This window comes from Pyxicephalus adspersus, chromosome 7 (genome assembly GCF_032062135.1).
Source record: "Pyxicephalus adspersus chromosome 7, UCB_Pads_2.0, whole genome shotgun sequence".
Classification (NCBI taxonomy): Eukaryota; Metazoa; Chordata; class Amphibia; order Anura; family Pyxicephalidae; genus Pyxicephalus; species Pyxicephalus adspersus.
The window spans coordinates 2848574-2865550 of NC_092864.1; the positions used below are offsets into that span (position 1 = coordinate 2848574).

At 39.7% G+C, this 16977-nt stretch overlaps 1 protein-coding gene across 2 annotated transcripts; it reads right to left on the minus strand.

Annotated features, from left to right (window-relative positions):
- Positions 1-4177: 4177 nt before the first annotated feature.
- Positions 4178-16337, minus strand: LOC140334854 (uncharacterized). 2 transcript variants are annotated; one of them, XM_072417121.1, is made up of 4 exons: positions 15957-16337; positions 12483-12609; positions 9905-9978; positions 4178-4314 (listed from the first exon to the last, which is right to left on the minus strand). In XM_072417121.1, the coding sequence occupies exons 1-4, from the start codon at positions 16315-16317 to the stop codon at positions 4286-4288; spliced, it is 591 nt and encodes a 196-aa protein (XP_072273222.1). In that variant the 5' UTR covers positions 16318-16337; the 3' UTR covers positions 4178-4285. The 2 variants fall into 2 exon arrangements, with proteins under 2 accessions (XP_072273222.1, XP_072273221.1); XM_072417120.1 differs by lacking the exon at positions 4178-4314 and adding an exon at positions 6930-8144 and having other exon boundaries at positions 15957-16336.
- Positions 16338-16977: the final 640 nt, after the last annotated feature.

A 16977-nucleotide genomic window follows, 5' to 3' on the forward strand; every position in this document is an offset into this window, starting at 1 on the left:
GACTGGTGAAGATGTGCGAGGAGCAAGGCTGTTTTGTGGGCAAAATGTTCTAAATATGAAACCAGTAGAAGACTCAGTAGGCCAAGAGGTTGAAAGAAAGACAATAGAAGAAAGATTCTCCATCTCCAGCACCAAAAGGTCTTGGGCTTGGGAGCTTCTGGCCTAAACATATGTCTCTATGGGAAACTGCGGTGGCTGCAGGTGGGCACAAGAAATCATGTTTACATCTTTGAGATCCTCACCATGGGACCAGGGGTCTTTAAAAATGGTCTCCAAGTGGTGCTTGAAGATAAAGGCATGCTAAAACTCACCCACGACTGTCGTTGGCTAGGAGATATTTTGTTCCAACAATATGGTGTGTTTTTGAATAATGTTTTTGATACACAGGTGGGTGATGTGTGCTTGAATATGAATATGATTATGAATATGAATATGAATGTTTGAGATGTTCAGTATATAAATATGCCGTCTGCACAAGTACATTTCTTGAATATCAAACAAACATTGATAGAGGAAAATCCTAATATGTGTTCCGACCATCCATTGTCTGCTACTTTGATGAAAGTGTTGGCTCTGGAAGTATCACACCTCCTAGATTGGCGTCAAGCTATGTTGGATGGCATGCTCGCTGACTTTACATTGTTAGTTGACTGCTATCTTAATGCTCCTTGCTTGAGATGCTGTCACTGAGAACTTATGCTCTGAGCTTCCCAAAGAAATTCAGCAGTTTTGAGAAAAGGCTTTAAAAGAATATGTTACCAGCCATGGATTCCTTGATAAGAGATAAGAGAAACCAAAGCCATGATCTCGAAATGGGCCATTCCTAAAATAAGATTGGTGCTTATTATGAAGAGAACTACTCTAATAATGATACAGTTGTATGTCTGCCTAAATACGTCAGCAAGTTTGGATAGAGTTTATTTGTTGTTTGTTTTATTAGCACATTTATATGTGGGGAAAATTAAGCACAGAACAACTCAATGTGCCTCTCTCTCTATTTTGGGGTTTCAGCATAGTCTGTTAAAATGTATCATTGTACACATTATAGCTACTTTGGTTTGTTTAATACAACTGTTTCAAGTATTGGGAATTTTGTACAATACTGTACGTTTGTCCATTTCCTAATAAATTGCTAATGTAGTTAAAAAAAAATATCTCTATTTATTGTAAAGTAGGCCAGAAATTTCACTGTACCAAACGGTCTTCTTTGGTAAATAGGAACTGCAACTGATTTTATTTAGCTTAGGTGAATGTAGAGTGTGAAAAAAAGATGATTAACTGTGTCTTCATACACAATATAGAGATTACACTAAATGTGCTGACTGCTGACAATTTAACAAAATAACTAGCTATGCGTGGTACTACAAGTAGCAGCAACCACAACCGTACCTTCAGTGCATGTGCAGTCAGTGAACGGCACCTAAGAGTGTAATACACACAATATAACTTACACTGACCCGGTCACACTACATGTCTCTCCCTGCGTCTATCCTATACACAGAACACAAGATGGAGTGACTAACCCCTCGCTCCTTTTCTGTATATATATATATGCCTGTGCTCTGATCTCTCCTGATTGGCTGCTGGGCGTTGCTGTGCATCCTGGGAGCAAATGATTCGCGAGTGAACACGACCTCATGGCAAATTACTACAATGACCACATAAAATGATATCTGATGAAAATGACATGTTGACCTGTGTTAATATTTATTTTTAATTATTTATTATATTTATTATTATTTGGGTCACTATATATCTGTGTGTCTGTAGACTTCTTCCAAACCTCCTGGTGGGATCCTGACAAGCAATCACCTTTGGTATTGTTCATCTCCCATTACTATCTTCTCCTTTGGGGGAAAAATGTTCTTAAAGGGCAATTGCACTTGCAAAACACAAGTGCCCTGCTTTTCTCTCTTTACTTTGACCTAAAGAAACCAACGTTCCACTCCACGCGTGTACTGAGTACTTCAAGTGATGCCTTAACAGTAGAGCCCCATAGACTTCTCTGGAGCAAATAATTGAATGTGTTGAGGATTACCTGAACCTTGCAGTGTTTTTACCTTCTTTAATGTGCTCTGTTTTGTATCTTGTAGTGATATGGAGGTCAGCAGAAATAGCCAGCAGGGTAAACAGAAGTCTTTGTTAAGTTTTTAGAAATACTTTGCATTAAGCATGGTGTTCAGCTTTCGCTTAGTGACACACTTGTCCCCCAACATTAGTCATTAAGCCCAACTCCAATAAAGTTGAACACTTGATTCAGTAGAGAGTCATTTGCTGTAACTATGTATAGTAAAGTCTGCTTTAAAACTGCATTTATGATCAAAAAAAATAATTAAGAATTTTGGAGTCACCTTCTTTGTTAGGCCTTGGACCTTCCTGGATAGGGAAAGGGGCAGTGAATGTATGTGTCCCCTTTCCTGTCTATAAAAGATCCTATGGAATTGGTTGTGCCAAGGATGGAAAGAGGCAAAAAGAGTGTAACCATCTTCGCTTTTGACAAAAATTCTCTCCTGCTTCCATTTGTACCAAGGTCATCATTGGGAAACAGGATTTCACCCCCACAATGTAACTATTGTATTGTGGGGGTCTGCAGGTGGAAAACTTATTTGGCATCTGGAAGGCTGGTTACATGGGATATTTACCCCGTCACCCTGGGGAATAAGGACAGGGGAACTTTCTTCATGGAAAGTGGTAGCATAGGGAAAGAGGTGAACCAGTGTACCGGGTCCAAGGATGGGTGGACATGGAACCAGATAGTAAGGCTTCTGATCTTACCTTTACAGTGTTAGGAGACACAAATATGGATGGCGCTCCCTTGTCCTCCAGTACCTCTCCCCTTTTTTTTTTCTACTGATGCCACTTGCAGCACCAAGGGGAACAATGAAATAGCTGCAGCGCCTGCTTCCATATAGCCATGCAGCCAGAGATGTATTTTCTCAGCATCCCCAGCACAAACTCTGAGGCTGTGCACAGCCGAAGGGGAAAAATAAGTAGCAGATTGGTCCCTGACTTCATCCTGCCCTGCCATTGGCTGCGGGGTCTTTATATCCTTTCTGCTTCCAGTCACCAGTGGCCTGTTGTAGCGTTAAGCTGGGCTGACCTGCTGCTGGTGTGTTTGTTGGATTAACTGTTGCTCACTTTTAATGTTTCTGACACCTGAATGTATGCTGCCTGGACTGTCCTTTTGCCTATGATCCCTACTCCGCTTTTGTGTTTCCCCTTGTATACCTCATCTGGTGGACCATTAGCCCATGCATGACCTCTATCCCAGTATTCTGGACTTGCCTCAGCTGGAATCTTGCTTCTACATTGTCTGTGGGCTCTTAGTCCTCCCCATCTTTTGTGCACAAAACTCCTAAGAGCAACTGTGTGCTGAGATGGCACAACTAGCCTCCAGAGGCTGAGCGTGGGCTCGCTACAGGCAAAGAGGGCGGCATGGGGTGAGCACTGGGAACTTTCCTTTATTCAACAGATTGTTAATTATTATTATAAACAAATGTTATTTGTATAGCACCAACAAGAACTTCAGTGCTGTATTTTAAATTGGGGTTGCAAATGACAGACAATCTGAAAAAAGCTTACAATTTTAGCATATCAGGCCGGAGAAGGTAGCAACACATCATTTGGGCACCCAGACATTTAGTCACATCTCACACAGCCACCAGAGATGCCACTGGTTTTCATTCACCAATCCCAAGTACAGACGTGCCCACCACACCTTAGAATACTGCTGGCACATGGCTCAGACATTCCCCCCTGGAGAATATGAATAAATGCCAGAAGTTCAAAACCCACTTGTAGTGAAAAATACCCTTAACTTCCCTGCTATTCCTGAGTGAATTTTTCATATCAAAAGCGGTAACCCTGAGCCACACTCGGGGTGGAATTTTCTGGGGGATTAAAAGTCCAACCTGGTTCCCACAAGAAGATGTTCTGTAGCTGCATGGCTAAGTACATTTATGAAAAAATCGGTATTAGGTATACAGCTAACAGAGGTAAAGCAGAATTCTAACTATAGGAAGTGGAGACAAAGCTGCAACCTCAGGATACTTCATATGGAACAAACAGTAAAAACATTTGCGGCATTCATGTTTGTCATGTACAGATAAGGATGAAGTGAACAATAAAAGATCCAACATGTGAGATGGGAAATAAACGGGACATGATTCACAGCATGTTTCTTTTTTAATTTCTTACTTGTAGACAAACACAGGGACAATTGAATCATCAGAACATTCTTCCTGTTCAGAAACCAAAATCTTTGTCGGGGTTTTCTCATATCCATTTACCCTCCTTGGCTGCTGGACACATTTCCTAGGTGGGACAGAGAAGATCCAGTAAGAAAATGTAGCACTGCAAGTAATTATTTCCAATCATAACTGGACAGATATGTCACCAAGAGTGACCAATGGCCCCATGATGGGGAAATGACTTGCTCTCGGTCTTTCCAGCACTGGGGGATCAGGCTTGAATCTAAACAAGGTTGATTTTTAAAAGAACATCTCAGTCTGCAGTGTTTTTGCACTAATATTGTAATCCTGAATACCACTCCAAGAAAAGTCTCTCTTTTTCACAGAATGTGGTAAAACGGGGCAGAATGTGTGAGCTTAGGCCACAGCTGCTGGTGCCCCAGGGAGCTGAGTTTGGGAGAAATTGTCAGTGGCACATGGCAGGATCATCCTGGTGGTCATGGGACCCTACCAGGACTCAAAACACCCACAAATATGCTCAGAGGGTAAGGAGAATTTATGATGCCCAAGCTGATGCCCCAAGTTTACATCCTGGGCGTTAGATCAATCTCAAGTTGCCGTTGGCTGCTAGGTCCTTATAGCCTTTCTACTCTCAGATTCCAGTGCCTGTCATAGTGTTTTGCTGGGTTTATCTGTGCTGGGGAGTTTCTCATGTGGTTTACTGTTGCTGACCATTGCCTGTTCCCTGACCCATAATTTATATGTAGCCTGGACCAACCTCTGCCTGTGACCCCGACTCTGCTTATGTTTACTCCATCAGTACCTTGTTTGGTAGACTGATTGCACATGTATGACTTTATACTCTTGATTGGCCTTGTGGTTCTTGTACTGATGTATCTGTGGGCCCCTGGGCTGCTGCCAGCTATCCATTCTTATTGCAACTGGGGGCAACTGTATGCTGGGAAATGCAACCAGTCTCGAGGAAGGATGACTGCGGCTGGGAACTGAAGTCTGCCTGAACTGAATACTGTTCTTACCCATCTTCCGCCATCTACCACTACCATCATCATCCTGCCCATGGCTCCACTAACCCCTTCCTTCATCCCATGTAGGGTCAGCAACCTCATCATCCACCTCTTCCTCCTCCTTCTACACCTCTTCCTCACAAAAGAAAAGTTCACAAAAGCTAGCAGGATGTGGCACTCATATTTCGGTTGATTGCTCCTCAGAAATGTCCTTTTCAGAAGTAACAGCACTCCCAAGCAATGTACTCTCACATGCTTATCTTCCTTCTCCTACTGAGGATACCAATAACCTTTGGGTGACTCTGTGTGATTGAAGAGCAAAATTTTAGGTACCACAATATATTATATGTTATAACCTTATCAACAAGAATGTGCAAAAAGCAATATTTGCCCTTGGGCCGCTTGCCTGTATATTTACATATCCCCACTGACTAAACTCTACAGCAACAAGGTACCCAGACCCCCTCATCCAGTCTCTGACAGAAGCACAACTAGTAATGCATTATCTCTAGTACTAAAAACTAGAAAAGCAAACAAACTCCTCACTACACTATATCGCTTCCTGTAACAGAAGATAACCCAGCCCATACCATCTTTTATACTGCAATGTTTGGCTCATCATGATCTAGTTGGAAACTTATGGGTCATTCTGGGCACCAAGCTCACTCCTGAAACGATGTTTGAGAAAAATATGTTTTTATTCTTTTTTACTGTAAAATGTGTAACCTATGTACATATCTAGGGACTAACCTCTGGCATACTCGCGAAAATTTCCTCGAACTTCTAATGGGTCTGCGAAATTTCAGTGAACGGATTTTGCAGAACCATTGGAAGTTCCAGGAAGTCATTACAGGAGGAATCCCAGGGCTGCATTCATTCATGCAGCCATGGGAATCCTGTGTGCGATCCCCGGGTACTAGAGGTTAATTAACTTCATGAGCATGAGCGTCATCAGGATTTTCCTTTCCTCAGCCAATCAGGGAGCACTGGAGGTTTTGAATGGGAAGAAAAAATGTGTTTTGCATGGAAATATAGACAAAATTAGAACGCTCGGGGGGTTAATGAGCCACCCACGCAAAATCCTTTTGTTGGATATCAAGATGATTTATCAGAAGTTAAAAGAAAAGTCTAGTTTTATTGTGTACCACTATAAAATGTAAAAGTTTATTGTTGTATTTACAGTTGAGTACATCTGTGTTTCTATAGACCTCCTGGTTGGATTCTGACACCATTGATCACCATTGTTATTACTCCTGTCACTACCTCCTCCTTTTGCAGACAAATGCATTTAAAGGACAAACAATTTACAATTATTCTGCTTCCCCTGTGCTCCAATGTAAAGAACCCAACCCCTCACCTTCACACCTTTGTACCTAGCGGTCATGGCTCCTTTCTGTTGTGTTGCAGTGGCACCTGAGCAGCAAAGCTCATAGATTTCCATGGATCAGGAATACTGTTGTGTTTAACACTAATAAAACTTTGCGCTGATTTTACCTGCAGTAATGTGCTCGGTTCTGTGTCTTGTAGTAATATGGAGGCAGTGATGGCAGTGTCAGTGTCATTTTATGTTAAGGCTTCAGAGGACAATTTCTCTGCGATAAAGTGTTTTCTTTTCAGAGCTGGCAGCCCTTATATATATGTATATATATATATCAACCAAGAAAGGTGATTATAAAACTATATTATACTTAAATAATAAAATACAACAACGATGTGCAAATCAAATCTTTATTATATAAAAAATGATGCTAAAAGATCTAAATTCTCCTTTATTGTAAAATATTTAGGGAAACTTTTTTTATCTCTTAACCTAGAAAATCTTAAGCATTAAATCTCAAATATGCTTTATAGGTTTAGCTTCCTTAGACTAATACAAAAATACAAAACCCATTTGAAGCCAAAAAAAGCGTATTGACACAAAGCCTTAACTTTCCAGCCAGTGCTGAGATTTTCCCAGTCCTATCACAGAAGCAGGTAAATGACACCACTAATAGAAAGGAGTATGATGGTGTCATCTCTCTATGGCAGGCTTCTGATTGCATAGTAAAATATTTATGGGTGGATAGTAGTATTGGATAGTAATATTTATTTATTTATTAGGTTATCTCTCTCTTTTTGCTGTCTCTTCTAATCAGAATGCTCCTTATGAATAGATTTGCCATCCTGCACTTCCCCCCACTCTCCCCTATTTGGTGGTCCTGCCATGAAGTTCCATGTTCAGGTTTTTACTGCTATGGACTGACAACTTTATCCTAATTGTGCTCTTGTGTTATTATTGTACAATGAAAGCTACTGATGGTTATACAAAATACAATGTTGTGTAGCTGAGACTGCATCAAGTGCCATGGACAGAACATGACTGAAGGAGTCAGGAAGAGATCAGCAGAACTGAGATGAGATAACAAAATGATAAAAATTAAAAAACAACCTTTTATTTTAGTATACTAAGGCGCAATGCACAGAATGCACTTTTGCAAAGAAAGGATAAAAGCTCATTGATTTATTTCCACCATGACATTTCCTTATTTTTCCTCCAGACTTCAACCGAATAAAACCCTAAAAAAGTATTATCATCACAAAAGCAAGCAAATATTTTTTTTTGTGGGTTTGGCTCCTTCTCTCTTTATATCTTCTTCCACTATGGCTCTCTCTTTCTCTCTCTCCATTAAAAATGTCAGAAGAATTTTCTTTCTTGTAATGTTCTCCGCAATGGGGTCTCTTCTTTCTCTCATCTGGAACTCCACAATCCTAACGATCTCATGGAGGCACTGCAGTATTTTCTCATGTTTCCTGTGGCTCTTCACTGTATCTTGTCCAGTATAATTCTCTACTGAGAAGATGTACTGTGTCCCCATTCTCCTGAATTGTTCCTGGTTCTTCAGAAGATGCTCACTGGTCTCATGAGTGAGGATCACCATGGGGAACATGCCTGAGACGAGAGACAAATCACTGCGATGATGGTTTAATAATGGACAATACCATGGGACTCATGTGATTGGCTTCATATCATCAGGAAATGCATTCTAACAGGGGTCTGAGTTCCTTTAAGAGACCCTTTCACCAGACTCTCCATTTAAAATTAAAAAATCTCCTCTTGGATGTGATGTCGGCCGACTCTGCAACTCACGTAACACAAATTATTTATCTTTACTCCTCCCTTGCTGCTACATAAATGTTGCACTACATCACACATGCTGAAAGCCAGGACAGAAAAAGTTTGCTTCCTGTTATGCTGACACCACATATAGGTAAAAACACAGGGTTTTAATGGCAAAATACTTCTTTTGTATTGAGTATGATTCTTGTATAGTACCCGTTTTTTGTACCCGTTTTTTCTAAACACAGATCATCTACTTGCTGGTTTTGGTCAATTCAAAGCGTGTCCCATAAAAGCAAAACGGTAAGTGCAGAGAATGCGAACCGTGAGTATTTTACACAGCCTTGTCTACCCAACGTGTTTCGCCCAGTCTGGGCTTCCTCAGGGGCAGTGCTGCATGTAGCAAGGTTTAAAAGCACTGGTTTGTGATTTATATGGTCCTTAATAGGGGAGTACGCATGAGGTTATGAAGCATAAGGGAGGAGGGAAAGTTGGTTTCCAGATTGCCTCTCGGGAGGACCCTTATAGATACTGAGAGCGCCTCCGGTTTGGAGGGAGATTATTCAAACTTATCTCACAAATGAGGGAACCCTTAGGAGCAGTAGGTGCCACAGCCGCGGTATTTACCGGTGCCACCAGCCGCCTCCTTTGGCGAAAATTAACTTTCTATAATTAGGAGGTACACTTTATATTTATAAGAGCTGGGGACAACATCCTTCCCCCCTTATGCTTCATAACATCATGCGTACTCCTCTTTTAAGGACCATATAAATCACAAACCAGTCCGCTGAACCTCACTACACGCAGTACCACCCCTGAGGAAACTCAGACCAGGCGAAACGCGTTGGGTTAATAAGGCAGCGTAAACTACCCACATGACTCGAGTTCTCTGCACATACTGTTTTGCTTTTACGTGACACGGTTTGAATTGACAAAAAACACCAAAAAGGTGATCTGTGTCTGGAAAAACGGGTACAAAGGGCTCGAGGATTGAGGTAGTACCTTAAAAAATTATATTGTTGAATACAAAGTAATATAATTGAAATTGTACTATACAAGAATCATACTCAATACAAAAGAATCATTTTGCCATAAAAACCCTGCCTTTGGACTGTTTTTACTTATATCATATATGATTTTCCAAGGTCGGCAAAAATATTTCCCATAAAAGGGAACAACATATATTTAATATCACACTATTCCACCTTTGTCTCTAGATCCCATATATCTATGAGAAAGATAAAGAGGCAAAAAACAAATCATCTCCCCCTCCCGCCATACCCAGGATTTAATTTTCTTCAAGAAGCTTTGGTAGATTCATCTAACAATGGAAGTACTATCATACTTGCTCCTTGTGTCTAATATTCAGAATTTTGCCTAATATTATATATTAGTATTATATATTAGTATTATATATTAGTATTTTATATTAGTATTATATATTAGTATTTCTTCCCTGTGGTACACATTCACTGTAAAGATGGCAGCAGTTCTGAGTACGAGTGAGGATATAGGGGCCCGATATGACAATAATAGCTGAAAATGTATAAGCTTAGCAATAAAAAAGCCAAATATCGCAGAGATTACAGTACCTGTTATATCTCTGGCCATCACAAGCATCTCTTTCAGATTAGAGTCATCGTCAGAAGACATTTGTAATTGAGAACTAAAATGACAATGTATGAAACATAAATCAGAGATGTTAATTTCAAAATACAGCTACATACATCATATAGTGAAACCACGGAAACAGACAAGGGGCGAAAGCCAAGATACACATAAGTGAATCTTTACTGTACAAAAAATTCCCCTTGCATGGCAAAGGTCAATGATGTTCTGTGTCATTCAATCCATTTGTTGTAAGTGCAGGGCATGGTGGACCCAACCTATGAGGGGCATCACCACGAAACCCACACTGACAATTCAGTGAACAGTGCCAGAATCATGAGATCAGTGACAATCTTTGCATTGGTAAATAACCAGTACTGCAGAAAAGTGTTGCTTGAATATCCCGCTATTTGATTTGTCAGCTTTTCAATCGAATATTGGGAGATTGTTCAGGTGATTGAATGCCAGATTTGAACACCATTGAAGTCAATAGTAGGAAAGTTATTTTTAGGGACTATTAGGGGCTGCAAAAGCAATCAGATTACTCTTGCAGCCCTTTACTAGTTGTATGTGTTGATCTCTCCAGTTCCACTGCGATCCCCAGGGCACTAGAGGGTCATTAACGTCTAGTGCCCCAGGGATTGGCCACCACTAGAGGTCTCTGATTGGCTGGAAGTCTCCCCATTAAAAACCTCTAGTGTTCTAATATAAGTATCTCTTACTCTGTAACACACGATACATTTGTTACATTTTTCTCGCAGTGGATAAAGGAAAAATGTGACAAATTAATCAGAATATTTCTGTGCTGGAAAGTGTGTTACAGAGTAAGAGATATCATGTCATGGTAGGATAACCTGTAAAAAAAAACAGTTAAATAAACACAAACACTCAATAATTAATTTATTAATTTAACTTTAATTTTAATTTTTTTAACACTTTTTTATCCAAATTTTTGCTATCCAATCTCGTTTTTTTCAGGTCGTGTCTATCCGAATTGGAACAGCTATATTCGGGTCAAATATAAGGACAACCCGAATTCGAATACCAACACTATGCGGAAGAAGTGAAGAGAAAGAGAACCCAGCATGTCACAGAACTGGCCTGAGGATGTAAGAAAAGGAAAATAAAGAAATACCAGAGGACATCTGTTAGGATGGGAAGGGATGCAGGGTAGAGTTGTGTCTTAAACATCTGACCAGACTTACTGAGGTTTACCTGGAGGTGATTTTGAAAACGTGTGTAATCTACTAACAGGAGGGTTAAATATAATGTCATGCAGTCAGAGGATTTTGTGGATTACATTTATAACTGACATCTCTTTTTACATTATTGGCTGCTCCGGAATGCTGGCGCTTTCAGGGAGTCCCTGGTCCAGAGGTATTGAAAGGTTTAAACAAAATAAATATATGGACTAAACTTTGATATTTTTTATCCTCAGCAATTGTTCTCTGTCTGTGACTGAGATGAATGAATTGATTTCAGCAAATCCAGCTGGTTAGCTTTGAGGATTGACCAGGACACAACAATTTGCTGCATTGGTGAACCTGATTGGCTCAAAAGAACTGCTAGGATTATGTTAGTTCACTCTTTGCAAAGTAGAGCACATATTGGGCCCATGGAGTAGGAAACTTTTGGGTGAGGGTCTCCCCTCCTGGATGCCCAATCATCTAGCAGAATCCAAGGTGGATCCTGAGTTTTACACTGCAGGGCATTATGGGCCAGGAAGAAGCTCCCTTTATGATGTTTGTAACCAGTAAGGTAACTTCTGATTCTCTTAACTTAACCACCCGGGTTCTGTTCCAATAACCCGGTCACTAAGTGAATTGGTCGTTAAGTGACCAGATTGAGTAGGATTGATACATAGGAAGAAAGATAATGTCAAGAAGAATAAAGACCTGGAGGTACGTCACTACACAGGTAAGCCATTTTTTAATGGGTTCTCTATGTTTCTGAGTTGCAGAAAAAGTGTATACTGGAGAGAGTGCATATAACAGGAATAAAGGAACTCCGCTATGAGAAGAGATGTATAAGGGGGGATATGATCATCCTGTATAAATATATAAATGGTCCATATAAAGAACTCTCCTCCCCATTATTCACTGTAAGGTCATTACAAAGCACAAGGGGGCGCTCTTTGTGTCTGGAGGAAAAAAAGTTTAAGCTCCGGATAAGGAAGGGATTCTTCACTGTAAGGTCTGTGAAAACGTGGAATCGGCTCCCTCAGGAAGTAGTTTCAGCAACTACTATAGATTGCTATAAGAAAAAGCTGGATGACTTCTAGAAGCACAGAATTATTATAATTATTATTATTATTACACAGTATTTATATAGCGCCATCATATTCCTCAGCGCTGTACAAAGTCCATATATATAACTGGGGATTAGGCTAAACATGATGTCTTTTTTCACCCTAACCTTTTTTTATGTGTGAGAGAAATTATTCACCAGTCATCAATCAGCCCCCATCAAGAGGACCTAGTTTTTGAAAGTTTACAATTGGTCAGAATTTTAGAATAAAAGGTTAATAGGTTTGTGAAATTCAGTTTGTGATTTCTTTCTTACTTGTAGACAAGCACAGGGACAATAAAATCAGCTGAGCGTTCTTCTCGTTCTGATTCCAAAATTCTGTTTAGTGTGTCCTCATATCCAGCGTGCCAATTCACCGTAGTGTTCAGTGGAAGAAAGTTTCCTGGACGGGGCAGAGAAAAGACGATTAGAAAATGCGACACTGCAAGTAAATGGGCAGATGTGTTATCAGGGGTGACCAATGGCAGCATGGAGGATGACTCTGACCTTGAAGCATTAGGGTTCTGCGTTTTATTCTCAGCCAGGAGAATATCTGCATGGAGTTTTATGTTCTTCCTGTTTTGGGGTCCTAAATACAAAATTGGAAGGGAATTAGCTTCCCCCTTACTTGGGTAGTGACATGTTTGTGGTCTCTGTATATTGCTGTGTAATCTGTCATTGCTTTATAAATACATGATAATAATAAAGTAGAACATTACACACTTGGTGCAGCATTATCCTCTACAAAGCTCTCCAAATTGATGTATAGATGTCATGCTCGCAGGCAGGATCAAAAATGTTTAGTGCCCATTTTTTCTATCTTGCACACTTAATAAAATGTATGTAATTTATCTTTTACATGCAAATCCACCAAAAAAATCCCAATACTGTACACATCATTGCACAAGGACAGACAATACTTTGTAGGAAATGTGTGATGTGATGAACGCCCCCTCAGCCCGCACCCTGCACCCTCAGCACAGTCCATGTACCAGCCGGCCGAAGAGGGGCCATCACGGGGCAAGGTTAACCACTCCTGTTACCCCTTGCCCAACACACCTGCACAGGTAGACTGCCACCACATGCTTAGACGAAGCACGCAGCGTTACCCCTGACAACCAATTATAGAAAAAAAAACACTAATCCAAAAATATTAACACAATAATAGCATAGCACACAACTATAGCAACAACATAAAATAAAAGGGAAAGCTGTGAAATAATACTTGGGTAGAGTTGGTTTTCTTGGTCGAGGTTGCGGTGTAAAGTCCATGTTATTAGTAACTGGGCTCCCTGCAGGGCTCAATGTGTCAGTGATGTTGTCCTTAGCAACAGGATGGAATCAGTGAGAGCTCCCTCTGCTGGGCATACATGCTTTTTATATGCCAACAACAGAGGTGGGGCTAATAGGACCATCCAATGATAGCAGGGCGGGGGCTGTCTGAGGGACACTTCCAAAATGCCCTGGTCGTTGCCAGTATTAATATTTTCATTTTTTTTATGGACTGTCAACCCCTAGAGTATTTAGGAATCTAGGAAAATGCTCACCATATTGATCCAGCTACTAATCCATCATCTGTTACTTTATAGAGAATAGTATATTGGAAATATAAAGATTAGGAATAAATGTGTTTCAGAATACATACTTAAGTTAACTTAAGACCTTTGTTACTTTAAAGGGGAGAATAAATTCAATTATCTCAAAGACCTTACACAGGAAGACCCTTTGTTAATTTTAAAGCGGAGATCCAGACTTAATATTTTCCAACATATCACATGTGATACTTGTTTATGCAATTTCCTCTGGGCCATCCGGGGACATTGGATTGGTTGTGACATAGGGGGCTTATATCAATAGAGGAGGAGAAAGTGATACACAAGGGAAATAAACATAAATACAATCTCTAAGGAGATCAGAATTAGCACCAAGCCTGAAATTCAACTAATCATGGTAAAGAAGCAGAGAAAGAAAAGAAGAAGGCATTTTTTGATGCACTTAGTGATAGAACTGAAATTTTTAAAATTCTATTAACAATTTTAATTATTAATGTAATAAAATCTATGTTAAGAAAAAAAATCTTGCTTATTGACTGATAAAAACACATTCATTGAGGTTTTATCAATGAAGGTCCCAAAAGTGAATAAAACTTAGCAGAGGTGTTAAAATGCGTTTTTCACTGACGCGTTTTGTCCATAGGGGTGATTCATCAGAGGAAAAGGAAACTGAGACACAGGAACTAAAGGAAATAATACAAAAGATAAACAAGGTTTAAACATGTAGCCAAAAAAGCAGATAACATCTTAACGAAGAGGTAAAGATTCATATGTATGTCCGATCAGTTAAAGATTTGGTCAATCAATAATCGTAATCATGATTATCATGTATTTAACCAAAGAAAAAAAGTTCTGCTTATAGGAGTTTCCAAGGGGGTTTCCAAACATTTGATTTCAAAAGTATGAAAGTGTTGAAACATTAGTACCTAATAAAGTTACTTATATATACAATAGATACGAAATTTTGAAGAATTGATTAAAGTGACTTATATAGGTGAGCATATTCAATACAACCCAGTTGATGGTGAATCTCTTCTCTCTTCTATTCATCTTAACTCTAAATTCATATTGGTAACTTATGTGCCCTTCTTAAACTATGGTCTCACAGACTATGGCCCTGATTCATTAAAGCTCTCCAAGGCTGGGGGTAATACACTTTCACCAGTGAAGCCGGGTGATCCAACAAACCTGGGATTCGATTCAAAGCAAATAGCAAATAGCAAATGACATTGAAGAAATCCATTCCAGATTTGCTGGATCACCCAGCTTCACTGGTGAAAGTGTATTATCCCCAGCCTTGGAGAGCTTTAATGAATCAGGGCCTATATCTTTTGGCAGATTTAAACTAACCAATAACCGACACATGCTGTTTATTACCTTGACCACCTTAATAATTCACCTTAATTGATTCCTTCAAAATTTCTCAGGTTGTATAGGGAAGTAACTTTATTAAGTACTATTGTTTCAATATGTTCATACTTTTGAAATGAAGTGTATTTACAGTAACACATTTTAAGTTCCTGTTTCTCTCTTTGTTTGGAAACCACTTTCTTATAAGCAGAACGTTCTTGTTCTCTGGTTAAATATATGATAATCATGATTACTATTATTGATTGCCCAAATCTGTAACTGCTCAGACATACATATGAATCTTTCTCTCTTTGTTAAGATGTGTTTTCTTTTAAATTCTTTCACCAAGTCTCTCTATAAAAGCTTCTTTTTCTTCCTTCCTCTGACTTTGTCCTTGTAAGGCTTATAGTTTAAATCTGCACAAAAACCCGTGTTTATTAGTTTTGGACTACGAAATGTAGGGTTTGAACCCCTGTTGAATTTCTACTGATATCCAGTGCCAGGAAATGGGGGAGATTGGAAGGAGATTGCACAGCCACGTCATCGTTTCGGAAGAAGACACAGAGCAGACAATTGAAGACAAGTGACGAGCTAGACCTGCGCTACATGACCAACCGATTCAATCTTGTAACTGATTCAAGATTGTTAGTGTGCATATTAAAATGCAGAGGAATAAATGGGCCTAGGTACTTGTTTCATATGTATGGACCAATTTAGCTCAAATATAGACAAAGATACGCTAAATATATATAATTTGGATAAGGCCAGTATATTATATACTGTATGGATATGATCACATGCTCTTTTATTAGTTCTCCAAACAAAGACATGTATGTACTGAACTTACCAAGCTGAGCATATATCTCTCCAGTCTCATCCTTCTTTAGTATTACACATCCCCGATTATCCACCAGCGTGATGGTTCTGGTCAGCTCATAGGTACTCCTGATCATTGTTTCTGGTTTATATTCTGACGGAGCAACCCTTGCATAGACCTTGTAAGGTCCGTCATCCACAACATACTTACAGGAGTTGATGAATGAGGATTTGCCATGGCCGGTAAAACCAAACAGCTGTATAAGGACCCGGCTATAGCCCTGATTACCATGCTTACAGTCATCAAGGCTAAAATCCTGGATATATCTTCTCATGATATCATTATCCATAGCTGGGTCTGCACGGAGCTGCTCACTGACTGGTCTCCACATTAGCACAAACAGAAAGTGAAGATATAAAGAAAGTTCCCCTTTTTAAAAGGTAGAAAATGAAAGCAAAGCTTCAACCAATCTATAAAATGTAAACATCACGTCATTCAGTTTCCTCAAGTATTTTATGTGTTTGTGATAATAAAGGCGATAAGGCCGTTTCCTTACCATGGTGAATTCTTACTCTGAAAACGATAATTCGGTTATCTTAGCAAATGTGGTAAAATCATGAATAAAGGAAAAACATATTTTTGTGACTGTGCATGTTTGAGTGCTGGCCCTAACCTAAATAAACCCCATCATAAATGTTCTGCTTCATAAACTACTGGACACAACATGATTTGTACCCAGGTGATCCTGCCATGCCATTTACTGTTTGGATTTTAATGCTTGAAAACTACGTACTGTCTGCTAATCAGAAGGACTTACCTGCTGTTGGGAAGTGTGCTTTCACAATTACTCCCTGGTAGGGATGAGTGAGTGAGTTTTTAAAACTCGATCTCGGGGCGAATTCAGCCGTTCTCGCTTACCGAAATTGAAAGAGACAACGGCCGATCGAGAACGAATTTTAATAACAAAAAAAAGCCAGACTGTGCTGATCAATGAACGCAGCCAGGGCTGCATTTATTAACCACCTGAGCGTTACACTGAGGTCTAGATTTC

Excerpts from the sequence above, each read along its gene's own strand:
- LOC140334854 (XM_072417120.1), bottom strand. The coding sequence starts at position 16,317 with ATGTGGAGACCAGTCAGTGAGCAGCTCCGTGCAGACCCAGCTATGGAT. Across the intron at positions 12,610-15,956 it reads AGAGATATATGCTCAGCTTG|GAAACTTTCTTCCACTGAAC; the intron begins GTAAGTTCAGTA and ends TGCCCCGTCCAG. Across the intron at positions 9,979-12,482 it reads GTCCCTGTGCTTGTCTACAA|TTCTCAATTACAAATGTCTT; the intron begins GTAAGAAAGAAA and ends TTGTCATTTTAG.